The following is a 13,289-nucleotide window of genomic DNA, read 5'->3' on the forward strand; positions in this document are numbered from 1 at the left end:
AGCCTTTGCCCTGCTTCATTCCATATTCCAAGGCCAAATTTGCCTGTTACTCCAGGTGTTTCTTGACTTCCTACTTTTGCATTCCAGTCCCCTATAATGAAAAGGACATCTTTTTTGGGTGTTAGTTCTAAAAGGTCTTGTAGGTCTTCACAGAACCATTGAATTTCAGCTTCTTCAGCATTACTGGTTGGGGCATAGGCTTGGATTACTATGATATTGAATGGTTTGCCTTGGAAACAAACAGAGATCATTCTGTTGTTTTTGAGATTGCATCCAAGTACTGCATTTCAGACTCTTTTGTTGACCATGATGGCTACTCCATTTCTTCTGAGGGATTCCTGCCCACAGTAGTGGATATAATGGTCATCTGAGTTAAATTCACCCATTCCAGTCCATTTTAGTTCGCTGATCCCTAGAATGTCAACGTTCACTCTTGCCATCTCCTGTTTGACGACTTCCAATTTCCCTTGATTCATGGACCTAACATTCCAGGTTCCTATGCAATATTGCTCTTTACAGTATCAGACCTTGCTTCTATCACCAGTCACATCCACAACTGGGTATTGTTCTTGCTTTGGCTCCATCCCTTCATTCTTTCTGGAGTTATTTCTCCACTGATCTCCAGTAGCATATTTGGCACCTACCGACCTGGGGAGTTCCTGTTTCAGTATCCTATCATTTTGCCTTTTCATACTGTTCATGGGGTTCTCAAGGCAAGAATACTGAAGTGGTTTGCCAATCCCTTCTCCAGTGGACCACATTCTGTCAGACCTCTCCACCATGACCTATCCATGTTGGGTGGCCCCACACGGCATGGCTTAGCTTCACTGAGTTAGACAAGGCTGTGGTCCATGTGACCAGATTGGCTAATTTTCTGTGATTATGGTTTCAGTGTGTCTTCCCTCTGATGCCCTCTGATGCCCTCTCCGTGTTACTTGGGTTTCTCTTACATTGGATGTGGGGTATCTCTTCACGGCTGCTCTAGCCAAGCGCAGCCACTGCTCCTGAGGTCCCCCCTCCTGACCTTGAATGTGGAGTAGCTCCTCTCAGCCCTCCTGTGCCTGCACAGCCACTGCTCCTTGAACGTGGGGTTGCTCCTCTCGGCTGCCGCCCCTAACCTAGTGGTCCTCAAAGTGTAATCCATTCTAATGCAGGTGTGTAGGCTTCTCCTCAGTCTGCTGGGACATCCCCTCAAAGATTTCCTCATCCTAATTCCCAAAAGCTATGAATGTTACTTTATATGGCAAAGGGACTTTGCAGATGGGAAGTAAGTTAAGAACCTTGAAACGGGGAGATTATCCTGATTGTGCAGGTGGACCTAAGGTAATTGTTGCTGTGGGGTGCATCATTTGCAAATACCTCCCATTCAGTGGGCAGCCTTTCCATTTTGTTGATAGTTTCCTTCAGTGTGCAAAATCTTTTTAGTTTCATTTAGTCCCATTTGCTCATTTTTGCTTTCATTTCCTTTGCCTGAGGAGACATGAGTGGGTGGTCATGCTCAGTCATGTCTGCCCCTTTGCGGCCCCATGGACCATAGTCTCCCAGGCTTCTCTGTCTGTGGAATTTTCCAAGCAAGTATACTAGACTGGGTTGCCATTTCCTCCTCCAGGAGATCGTCCCAACCCAGGGATTGAACCCAAGTCTCCTGGTTGAGAGGTAGATTCTTTAACACTGAGCCACCTGGGAAGCCCCCTGAGGAGACATATCCAAAAAATATTACTAAGACTACTGGTGAGTGAGGCTGGTCTAGCAGCTAGTACGGGGCCACCGGTTGGTGGGCAGGGTCAGGTCCTGGGCCAGCTGGAGGCTCTATGGGTCCTAAGGCAGTTGGTTTGCTGGTGGGAGGGCTTGTGTCCTTGCCTGGCCAGCTGCTTCACCTGAGGTGCCCCAGCACTGGTGCTGACAGGCTGGTGGGCGAGGCTGGACCCCTGTGCTAATAAGCCAGAGTGGGGATTCAGAAAGAGTGCTTCCAAGCACGTGTCCTCATGGTAGAAAGTGTTAGTTGCTCAGTCGTGTCTGACTCTCTGCAACCCCATGGACTGTAGCCTACTGGGCTCCTCCATCCGTGGGATTCTCCAGGCAAGAATCCTGGAGTGAGTTGCCATTTCCTTCTCCACGAACCTGGGTCTCCTGCATTGCAGACAAATTCTTCACTGCTTTCGAGGTAGAAAGAGCTCCCCCAAATGGCTGCACCCGTGCTTCTGTCCCCAGATGGAGCTCTGGTTGCCTCCTGCCTCTCTGGCAGGCTCTTTAATATCAACAGGTGGATTTGACCCAGGATTCTTTCAAATGACTACTTCTGCCCTGGATCCTGGACCTTGTGAGATTTTGTGTGCAGCCTTTGAGGATGGATCTGTTTCCCATGATCATTTGGCTCTCCCGAATATAAGCCCTGCAGATCTTCAAAGCCAAACGTTCTTAGGGTTCATCTTCGTAGTTCAGGACCCCTGGGCTGGGGAGCTTTGGACCCCTCACTGTGTGGGGAGAACCAATGCAATAGTAATTATCCTCCCATTTGGGGGTCCCCCACCTGTAATTATGGGACGTGAGTATACGCTGACCCGATCCTTTTGACCCTTCTCATTGTGGTTTCTTCTTTTTTTAATCTGGCAATTTTTCAATTGGAATATAACTGCATTACAATGCTGTCTTAGTTTCTGCTGTACGATAATGTGAATCAGCCATATAGGTATTCATATATCTCCTCCCTTTGAGCCTTCCACCCCCCTCCCCATTCCACCCCTCTAGGTCATCACAGCTGAGCTCCGTGTGCTGTACAGGAACTTCCCATTCATCTTTATACAATTGTTTGTAGACTTTTTTCTGCTGCTCTTCAGGTCATTCTCATCAATAGGTGCTCTGTGAATAGTTGTAACTTCGATGTGCCGGTGGGAGGAGGTAAGCTCAGTGTCTTCCTATTCTGCCATCTTGACCCCTCCCTGCTCCAGAAGGAACATATATCCCATTCATTTTTAAGATGCAGATTTACTCACATTTTAACATCTCTAAAACCGAGATCTTCTTAATTTACTTGGCAGTGATTTTTCTCTCTGCATGGGACCTAAAATAACTGCATTTCATAACCACTGGCACATTAGACTTGATAAAAGATACTATGTCACATCAATTCATTTCTCCGCTCATTTCATGCAGCGTAAAAACCAGAGTCCTTATTTTGCCCTGCACAGCCCCATGTGTCAGGAGCTGACCTCCTCCCTCTCTCTCCTCCCTGTCTCCCCTCTCACTCCACCCTAGCCTCCCTGGTATCCTTGCATGCCTCTAGCTCCCCAGCGTTCCTGACTCATTTGTCCTGCTTAAGGACTTTCTCCCAAGCCGCCTTCACCCCAAGACCCTCTCTGACTGTGCTTTTAAACCTGCAGTGCCTCCCTCCCCATGGCACACCAGTGACTTCACCTCCTGGCTCACTTATAAACCCACCTCCTTTATAGGAGGGCTTCCCTGGTGGCTCAGATGGTAAAGAGTCTGGCTGCAGTATGGGAGACTTGGGTTCGAGCCCTGGGTTGAGAAGATCCCTTGGAGAAAGAAATGGCAACTCACTCCAGTATTCTTGCCTGGAAAATCCCGTGGATAGAGGAGCCTGATGGGCTACAGTCCATGGAGTTGCAAAGAGTCAGACATGACTGAGCAGCTTCACTTTCTTTCTTTTTCTTTATAGGAAAATGTTCCAAAACCCCCAACACGTACCAGGCATGTGCTGACTGTTGGTTCCTTTTCCCTTTCTCTCCTTAGTAGATGAAACTTTGAAACAACAGTAACCATATTGGAAACCACAAATGACCCAGTAGCACTTAACAGGTTCAACACTCTAGCCCAGGGAAGCAGCTCTTTGCTTCTAAATTCAAACATTTATGAACTTGCCTTCAACAATATTAAAGAAATGGTGTGACCACTTTGGGCACCGTCTGCTTGGATGATCTATGTACTCTTGGCCATCTTTGGATCCTGTTACTAGCTTTATCTGTCTTCTCTAAATGCACATCAAAGACCCCCATGTACTTTAGTGACAATGTTAATATATTTTTTAGGGAATCTAGACTGTGTTGAATTTTCTAGAGTGTTCTGGTTTCCGAAGCACTTTGACAGGTTATTGTAGAGTTCTCACAAAACACATCAGAGACTGGCTTTAACAAACAATTCTGGGTAACGCAGTGTGATTTTGTGTGATTAAGTATAAGTGTTTTAAATTACGAGGCCCAGAGAACTGAAGCCTAAGCTGCTTACTCACATTCAAAGCCTCTGTGAAAGTGTTAGTCGCTCAGTCATGGTTGACTCTTTGCGACCCCATGGACTGTATCCTGCCAGGCTTCTCTGCCCATGGGATTCTCCAGGCAAGAACACTGGAATGGGTTGCCATTTCCTTCTCCAGTGGATCTTCCTGACCCACGGATCGAACCCAGGTCTCCTGCACTGCAGGCTGAGTCACCAGAGAAGCCTCTGTGCTTTGTCTCTGTTCTGCATGCAGCATGGCCATCTCCAGAAAAACACTCCAGATGTAGGGGAAGTGAAAGAGTCTCACCTTAAAGACAGAGCCCTTGGTGTAACACAGGCTAGCTGCATGTTTCTAAGTGCTTGTGTTTCCTGGTGATGTGAGTGAGCTAGGGAGGTGCATGGTGGACCTAGGAAATATTTGAGCCTTGGAGACAGACAGACTTAGATCTGAGTTTCTGCTATTCTTTAGAGCATCACTTGTGTGGCCTTGGACCTCACAAGGTTTTCACAGACAAAGCCACACTGAAGATGAGCTAACATCCAGAATTACGAAACACACAGGGGACAATCTGCCACAAGTGAGAGCCAGCACATACAGCAAGCACCAAGTTTAGACCAAGAGCGCCAGGAAATCCAGATGAAGAGACTATTAGAGAGCACTTATAAAGGAAGTATGTTTGAAAGAATAAGAAAAAAAAAAAAACAAGAGGAATTACTAGCATAAAAACAAGACATGATATAAAAAGATGACATTTAAAAACTACATACTTTTGTGAATGAAAATTGTAATCATGAAGACAGAAATTTAATGGATGAGTTAAATATCAAATTCAGTATTGTTGAAGACACAATGTGTGAACTAGGAGATAAAGGTGAGAAAGTAGTTCAGAATATGACATGGAGGGCTAAAGAGATGGAAAATATGAGAGGTTAGGAGGCATGGGCAGAGAAGGCAATGGCACCCCACTCCAGTACTCTTGGCCTGGAAAATCCCATGGATGGAGGAGCCTGGTAGGCTGTAGTCCATGGGGTCGCTAAGAGTCGGACACAACTGAGTGACTTCACTTTCACTTTTCACTTTCATGCATTGGAGAAGGAAATGGCAACCCACTCCAGTGCTGTTGCCTGGAGAATCCCAGGGACGGGGGAGCCTGGTGGTCTGCCGTCTATGGGGTCACACAGAGTCGGACACGACTGAAGTGACTTAGCAGCAGCAGGAGGCATGGGAATAGAATGTGAAAGTCCTAGGGGGGACTTCCTTAGTGTTCCAGGAATTCTAGGAGAGAATGAAAGAGAGATAATATTGAAGCTGATAATGGATAAGAAATTTTCAGAAGTGCTGACAGTCATGAATCCTATGGTAAAAGAAATGTTGATTAACTTTGGATTTGTGAAATCAGGAATATATGTTAAAATTTCTAAATGTAGATAGAATAGAAATAGAAAAAGTAACTTCCAAAGCAGTAGAAGAGAACAGTAGTGAGATCATAAAGATCCCCTTTAGAATAAAAACTACAGGGTGCCTAAAAATAAATCTGACCAGTGTTTATAAGACCTTAATGGAGAAGATTTCCCTGTAGCTCAAACGGTAAAGAATCTGCCTGCGAAGCAGGAGACCAGGGTTCAATACCTGGGTTGGGAAGTTCCTCTGGAGAAGGGAATGGCAATCCACTCCAGTATTCTTGCCTGGATAATTCCATGGACAGAGAAGCCTGGCGGACTACAGTTCATGGGGTCTCAAAGAGTCAGACATAACTGAGTGACTGACACAGTCCAGTGGAGAAGTTTATAAAATGTTTTTGAAGGGAATTAAAGAATTGAGAAAAAGGCTTTGTTCTTGGATAGGAAAATTCAATTTCTACAAATAAGTCTATGAATTCAATCTAATTACAAAATGAATCCCCAAAAAGCTGTTTCCCAAACTTGATATACAGACCCTAAAATTCATATGTGAAGAAAAGGAACCAAGAATAGCAAGACAGTTTTGTACAAAAGAATATGGGGAGACGTGCTTTAGCAGCTATGAACTCTTGTTATAAATTGCAGAACTTCAAGTGTGATGTCTTGGTACAGACAGACCCGCAGAATTAAATAAAGAGCCTGGAACGAGATTCATGTGCATATGGAAACTATGTCAGACAAAATGTCATGACAGGCCAGTCATAAGAAGATAAATTATATAAGAAACGGTGCTGGGACAATTCCTGGAGTAGGAAATGACAACTCACTCCAGTATTCTTGCCTGGAAAACTTCATGGACAGAGGAACCTGGTGGGCTACAGCCCTTGGTGGGCTACAGCCCTTGGGGTTACACAGAGTCAGACATGCCTGAAGTGACTTAGCACATAGGAGAAAAATAATTAAATCAAAAGAGAAAGGGATTTTTAAAAATAAGAAACAAAAAGTATGCTCCGACAAAGCAATGATGGATGAAATGAACTTGAGCTCGACCCCTGTCCCTCTGCTGTGGGCTTTAGGTGTGGATGGAGGAGGACGCACTGTCCACTCTGCTGCAGGCACACCTGAGGGATGACCATGAGAACATCATCCACCGAGTCCTGGGCCAGCTCGGCAGCCTCAGTGAAGAGTGAGTACAACTTCGTGTAGGCTGGGGGCCTCCTGTCCGGTGTGATACTCCACGCTAGCCTCCGTGTCCTCATCTGTAAGTTAATTCCCACCCCCTGGGCTCCCTTACAGTGTGGTTTGGAGAACAACCAAATTGTGAACATAAATATGAAACACAGTGATAGCAGAGTGCCATGTATGAAAGGTTGAAGTCAGACCTGGTGTGGGCACAGGAACTGTTCTTACCCTCAATTTTCTCATCCATAAAATGGGGCTAACAATACCTACTTCATAGAGTTGTCTTTCATAGAAACTTTTAAAACACCTTTTGTGAGGTATAGTTTGCATACATTATTTTTAAGAGTACAATTCAATGATTTTTAGTTAATTTTAAGAGTTCTGCACCCATCACCACGATCCAATTGTAAAACACTTCCACCACTCCAAAAAAGACCACTTGTGCCCATTTTCAGTCATTCCCCATTTATTAACAAATTTTATATTTTAAAATATTCTTTATATACTTATTAATGTGGTATCACTTTTTCAGCTTCCTGAAAAATATTTCTTTTTCTTTATTTTACATAAGAAAAATTATTTAGATATAGCTAATTTTCTAGTTGCCCAGTCTTTTCCAGGAAATTATTTTGTGTATATATCAAGAAGCATGTGGATAGCTGTATTGTTAGATAATACAAAGGAGGTATCAGGAGATGGAAACAAGTAGGGAGAATCTGGTGAGCAAGTTAAGGACAGTAGTGAGCAATTGGAAGATTTATCTAGTCTCAAAAGCTATATCTTTTAATAGTACCAATATTTAGTCCATTTATATTTAATGTAAAACTTTATGGTAATATATTTGAATTTTTAATCTATCTCCTTTCTGTTTGTTTTATCTTTTTCCAATCTGCTCTATGTTCCTTTTCCTCTCCTCTCTTACCTTCTTTTGGTTTAGGTGTTTTATTATTTTCTGTTTTCTCTCTCTAATTTAGTTATTAGTTATGTATTATATATATAGTATATAGATAATATATAGTATATATATATAATATATAGTATATATATACTATACATAGTAATATATAGTATATATGTTATATACTAATAATTTAGCTTATTAGTTATATATTCTTTTACTGTGATTTTAATGATTCAGAGATTTTGAATTGCATCCTTTGTGTGCCAAAATATAGCATACATTAATATGTTCCTTCTTTCAAGACAGTAGAATGCTTTATTTCCATTCATTTCTCTCTCACAGAGGAAAAATGCTTTTCTTATTGGGCATTTTACATAAAGAATCTGCCTGCAATGCAGGAGACCTGGGTTTGATCCGTGCGTTAGGAAGATCCCCTGGAGAAGGGAAAGGCTACCCACTCCAGTATTCCAGCCTAGAGAATTCCGTGAACTGCAGTCCATGGGGTTGCAAAAAGTTGAACATGAGTGAGAGACGTTCACTTTCAGTTTCTTTATACATTTGCAGCTCCACAAGATACTGGTTTTGGTTTGTGCAGTCAATATTCATTTACATTTACACTTTATGATGCTCTTGATTCTTTCCTGCATCTTTAAGTGTCCACCTAGGAGTATTTCTCTTTGCATGAAGATTCTGTTTATTTTAGATTTGCTACTGACAAATTTTCTTAGATTTTGTTTGTCTGAAAATGTCTGTCTTCATTTTTGAGGGATGTTTTCATTGGGTGTAAAATCCTGGTTTAGCTGTCTTTTAAATTCTTTTAAAGAAATCTTTTGTTTCTGATTTCAGTTGTTTCTGATTGCTTTTAAGATTTTCTTTTGTTCTTTGGTTTTCATCAGTTTATTATAATATGCCTAAACATGGATGTGGGTTTTTGTGCATTTCCTGTTTGTTTTTACTAAATCTGTAGTGATTCTTGAATCTGTAATTTGCTATCATTAATCAGTTTTTTAAAATTCTGAATCTTTATCTCTTTAAATATTCCTTCTGCTTATTCTCTTCCTACTCTTCCTGGGAATGCAATTTAATGTCTATTAGATTTTTTTACCTTAGGTTATTTGTCTCTTACATGCTATTCTATATTTTTGTTCCTTGTAGTTCAGTCTAGATAACTTGTTTTGACTCTCTTCCCCTTCACACTCTCCTCAGGTGTGTCTTATCTGCTGTTCAATCCATCTGCTGAATTCTTAATGCTGGTTACTGTGTTTTTAGTTCTAGAATTTCCACTTTATTTTTGTCATAGTTTCCAGTTATCTGCTCAGATTCATCTTATCATTTAATTTCCTGAACATATTCATTATAGCTGACTATTTTAATATCCAGTATCTTGTGGGTATGTTTCTGTTCTTGTTTTTTTTTTTTTTCCTTTATTTTTGGTCAGTTCTTATCTGTTTGCAAGTCTGGTTATTTTTATTGAATGCTAGACAGTGTTATTAAAAAATCATAGTAATAACTTAGGACTTTGAATGATGGGATCTTCCTCCAGACAGGATTTATCTTACTTCCAGCAGGGATTTCAGACAGTGGCAGATCAACCACTCCATGGGTGAATTTAGCTGATTCAAAATTAGGTCTTTACGAGGGGTGATTCCTTATTCTTAGGAGTGTTTGCTGGTTCTCTTCTCCTTGGTAAACTGACTGACAGTTTTCTGTTCAACTTTTCAGGCTGTAAGAAAATACCTCAAGTTAGAAAACCAAATGTTGAGCCTCTCTAAACCAGTTTCCTACTTAACTCATTGAGATAGGAACTCAAAAATAGTTCATGACTTCAGTTCTGAATGTGTTAATTTTGAGAGTCATGTAAGGAATTTGAGTGGATACGTACGGAAGGCAACTGTATATGTGCATCTGAAACTTGAGGCAGAATGTGATAAAGTTAAAAAGGTTAATCAAAGGACAGATGACTGACTATAACTCAAGTGTGCACCCACATCTAAAAGGATGGGCAGCAGAAGATGGGATAATTTTAACCTGTTGCTTCTGGAAAGGTTCCCTGTGGGGCATGACTGTTTGGGGTGTTTCTTAGTGGGTCAGTGTATTAGTCAGGATTCTCCAAACAGAACCAATAGAAGACATAGTATAGGTGATATAGGTAAAGATATAGGTGGGCTTCCCAGGTGGGCTTCCCAGGTGGGCTTCCCAGGTGGGCTTCCCAGGTGGGCTTCCCAGGTGGGCTTCCCAGGTGGCGCTAGTGGTAAAGAGCTTCCCTGCCAATACAGGAGACATAGGAGGCACAAGTTCAGTCCCTAGGTCGGGAAGATCCCCTGGAGGAGGGTGTGGCAACCCCCTCTAGTATTCTTGCCTGCAGAATCCAATGGACACAGGAGCCTGGAGGGCCACAGTCCATAGAGTTGCAAAGGGTCAGACACAATGGAAGCAACTTAGCATGCATGCATAGGTACAGATATAGAGAAGTTGAGAAGTCACAGGATCCACGGTAGGTAAGCCGGAGACTCAGGAGAACCAATATGTAATTTCAGTCCCAAGTTCAAAGGCCTGAGAACTCAGGGGCTAATGGTGTGATGTCCAGTTTGAAGGTCAGCAGTACCAAGACCCAGGAAAAGCCAATGTTCCAGTTTAAGTACAAAGAGAAGGAAGTACAAAGGAAAACCATGTCCCACTCAAGGCAGTCAGGCAGGAGGAGTTACCCCTTACTTGTGGTTAAGTGGGCCTTTTCGTCTCTTCACACCTTCAACTGATTGGACAAGGCCCACCCACTTTAGGGAGAACCATCTGCTTTACTCATTTATTCAAATATTAATCTCATCCAGAAACACCCTCACAGCAGCTCTCAGAATGATATTGGATCAGCTGTCCATTCAGCCCATGGCCCAGCCAAGCTCACACATAAAATTAAGCACCACACTGACACCAGGAACACTCACCGCCCCCCAACCTCCTCCCCACTGTCTCCAAAGGTCCACTCAGTGCATCCTGCAGGGGCACGGACTGCTCCTGCGTTCGGCTCTCCGGAGGCTGGCTCTCCGCAGCAGTGCCATCACCACCCTGGCCCAGATGAGGCTGTCCGGGAAGAAAAGCCTTCTCCAGGAGCTGCGGGAGCAACACGCCCTGGAGCAGGGCTCCTCCCAGTGTCTGGATGAGCACCAGTGGCAACTGCTCAGAGCCTTGGTAAGACCGGGCCTCAGGCCCTGCCCCACCCAGAGCAGGAGTACCGCTTCCTTGGCTTCCAGGTTCCGGTCTGGTTTAGTCAAAGCCCCAATCCTGGGGACTTCTCTGGCTAAGATTCCTTGCTCCCAGTGCAGCGGGGGCCTAGGTTCGATCCCTGGTCGGGGAACCAGATCCCACATGCTGCAAGTAAGAGTTTGCATGCTGCAACTGAGAGAAAAAACCAAAGATCTTGCGTGCCTCAGCTAAAAATATCCTGCAAGCTGCAATGAAAATTGAGGCTCCTGTGTGCCACAGTTGGGACCTGGTACAGCCAAATAATTAAATGAGTGCTTAGTTGCTTAGTCATGTCCGACTCTTTGTGACCCCTTAGACTGTGGCCCACCAGGCTTCTCTGTCCATGGGATTTTTCAGGCAAGAATACTGCAGTGGGTTGCCATTTTCCTCCTCCAGGGAATCTTCCTGACCCAGGGATCGAACCCACTCTCCTATGTCTCCCGCATTGCAGGCAGGTTCTTTACCCACTGAGCCATCAGGGAAGCCCCCAAGTAAATAAATAAATTTAAAAAAAATCAACCCTGCTCCCATATTGTTGTGGGTGGGGACAATGGCACAATAGGTACCCCTGCTGAGGGCACCCAGTATGCCCAAAGCTTGCAGTGTATATGATAATGACAATTATACTAAAGTTGCATAAGAAGTCAGAACACAGATAGGTGCAGTCATCATCAGGGGTTGAGAGAAGAGGGCTCTGTGGTCTCTTTTAAGGTCTTCACAAATCTAAAGAAAGACTGTAAATTGCAGGGCTGGGATTTAAACCCAGACAGGCTGACTCCAGGACTGCTATAGCCACTGAGCTGTATGAGCAGCTGATGTTTTCTGACCTATGAGTGAGGGACAAGCTCACCGTCTCTTTTTCTTGGCCCTGGAGGACTTGGTGGGAAGCAGGCAGCACTTCCTGCCCTACCTCCGACTCCCCAGCCTCCTTCTCCAACCCCTATTCCTTCAAGAGACGGACTTCTCACGGCCCCTATATTGGCTTCCATGATGTCCCAGACTACTCTCAGACTCAGATGTGACTGAAGAACCTCTCTGCTGTGTGACTTTTAGAAAGTTGCTCAGCGTCTCTGCTCCTCTGTGTCCTCATCACTCCTAGTGATCAGGTCTCAAAGTGTTTGGGGTGATCAAGTAAGTTCTTGTACATGTAAAGAGCCACGGATGGCACTGGGCACACTGTTGGTGCTCAATAAATGCCCAAAGGGATCGTCAAGATCCCCAGGCTCATCCACTGTGTACAAGTTTTTGCCAGGCCAGAGGTGCCCACTCCTACCCTTCTCCAACCTTTCTGGGACCCCAGGCAGGGCCAACCCCACCTCCTGGTTTGGTCCTAACCAGAGCATCCATTGACTTCCCTGGAGCTCAAACGGTAAAGGTGATGCAGGAGACCAGGGTTCAGTCCCTGGCTCAGGAAGATCCTCTGGAGCAGGGAATGGCAACCCACTCCAGTATTCTTGCTTAGAGAATTCCATGGACAGAGAAGCCTGGCAGGCTACAGTTCATGGGGTCGCCAAGAGTCAGACACGATTGAGTGGCTAACACACATGCACAGAGCATCCATGCAGGCGACAGGGGTCTCCAGTCTTCTCCCCGCCCGACTTTTCCAGGAGGCGCGCGTGCTGGAGGAGACAGGCAGGCTGGAGGAGGAGGCGCAGCAGACGCGCCTGCAGCTTCAGCAGCAGCTCCTGGCCGAGGCCCAGGAAGTCGGGCAGCTCCTGCAGCAGCACACGGAGCACGCCATCGGGCAGGCGCTGCTGGGCCATGCGCGGAACACAGCCTCCAGGAGCCGGGCCAAGGACACGGACGACTTCAAGGTGCGGGGCCGCCCCAGCCCCCAGGGAGCCCAGGGGACCAGAGGCGGGGGTCAGGGGTGAACGAGAGAAGGGATTTGAGCAGAGCAGCAGCTGGGTCTGCCCAGGAGCCTTGACACCTGCAGAGCTCTTTGCCTCTGAGCTGCCTTTCCCCCTTGCTGTAAGAGGGAACGCCTGCCCCGTGGAGCGGTGAGGATTTCTGCCCGCTGCCCAGCCCTGTCTCCCGTCCTTCTGAGCACCAGCTCGGTCCTTGCACCAGCCCAGAGAGGAATGTCATTTCAGCCAGAGCCTCCCAGTGAGTCAGTGGCAGGTAACAGAGTCTGAACCTAAGTCCCTCCCCCAGGGGCAGGCCCTCCCTGCCCTTGGCCACCTCTGTGGGAACCTGAGCACTGGTGGAGTTGTCCCTGATGGCTGACCATTGCTGCTAACATCAGTCTGACTTGAGTAAGCCGTGGTTGTCTCCTTGCACTGAGTTATGACAAACCACAGGAGTGAAAACCACCTTCGTAAGAAGTGACGTGGGC

General features: G+C 45.2%; 1 protein-coding gene across 1 annotated transcript in view; it reads left to right on the forward strand.

Annotated features, from left to right (window-relative positions):
- EVC (Ellis van Creveld syndrome) overlaps positions 1 to 13,289 on the forward strand; it is a 104,283-nt gene that overhangs the window by 71,805 nt on the left and 19,189 nt on the right. Inside the window, exons 15-17 of the mRNA XM_010847795.1 lie at positions 6,708 to 6,817; positions 10,690 to 10,900; positions 12,562 to 12,768. Coding sequence (XP_010846097.1) covers positions 6,708 to 6,817; positions 10,690 to 10,900; positions 12,562 to 12,768 — 528 coding nt within the window. The remainder of the gene's footprint in view (positions 1 to 6,707; positions 6,818 to 10,689; positions 10,901 to 12,561; positions 12,769 to 13,289) is intronic.

Source organism: Bison bison, unplaced genomic scaffold (assembly GCF_000754665.1).
Source record: "Bison bison bison isolate TAMUID 2011002044 unplaced genomic scaffold, Bison_UMD1.0 scf7180017864255, whole genome shotgun sequence".
In the NCBI taxonomy this organism is placed as follows: domain Eukaryota; kingdom Metazoa; phylum Chordata; class Mammalia; order Artiodactyla; family Bovidae; genus Bison; species Bison bison.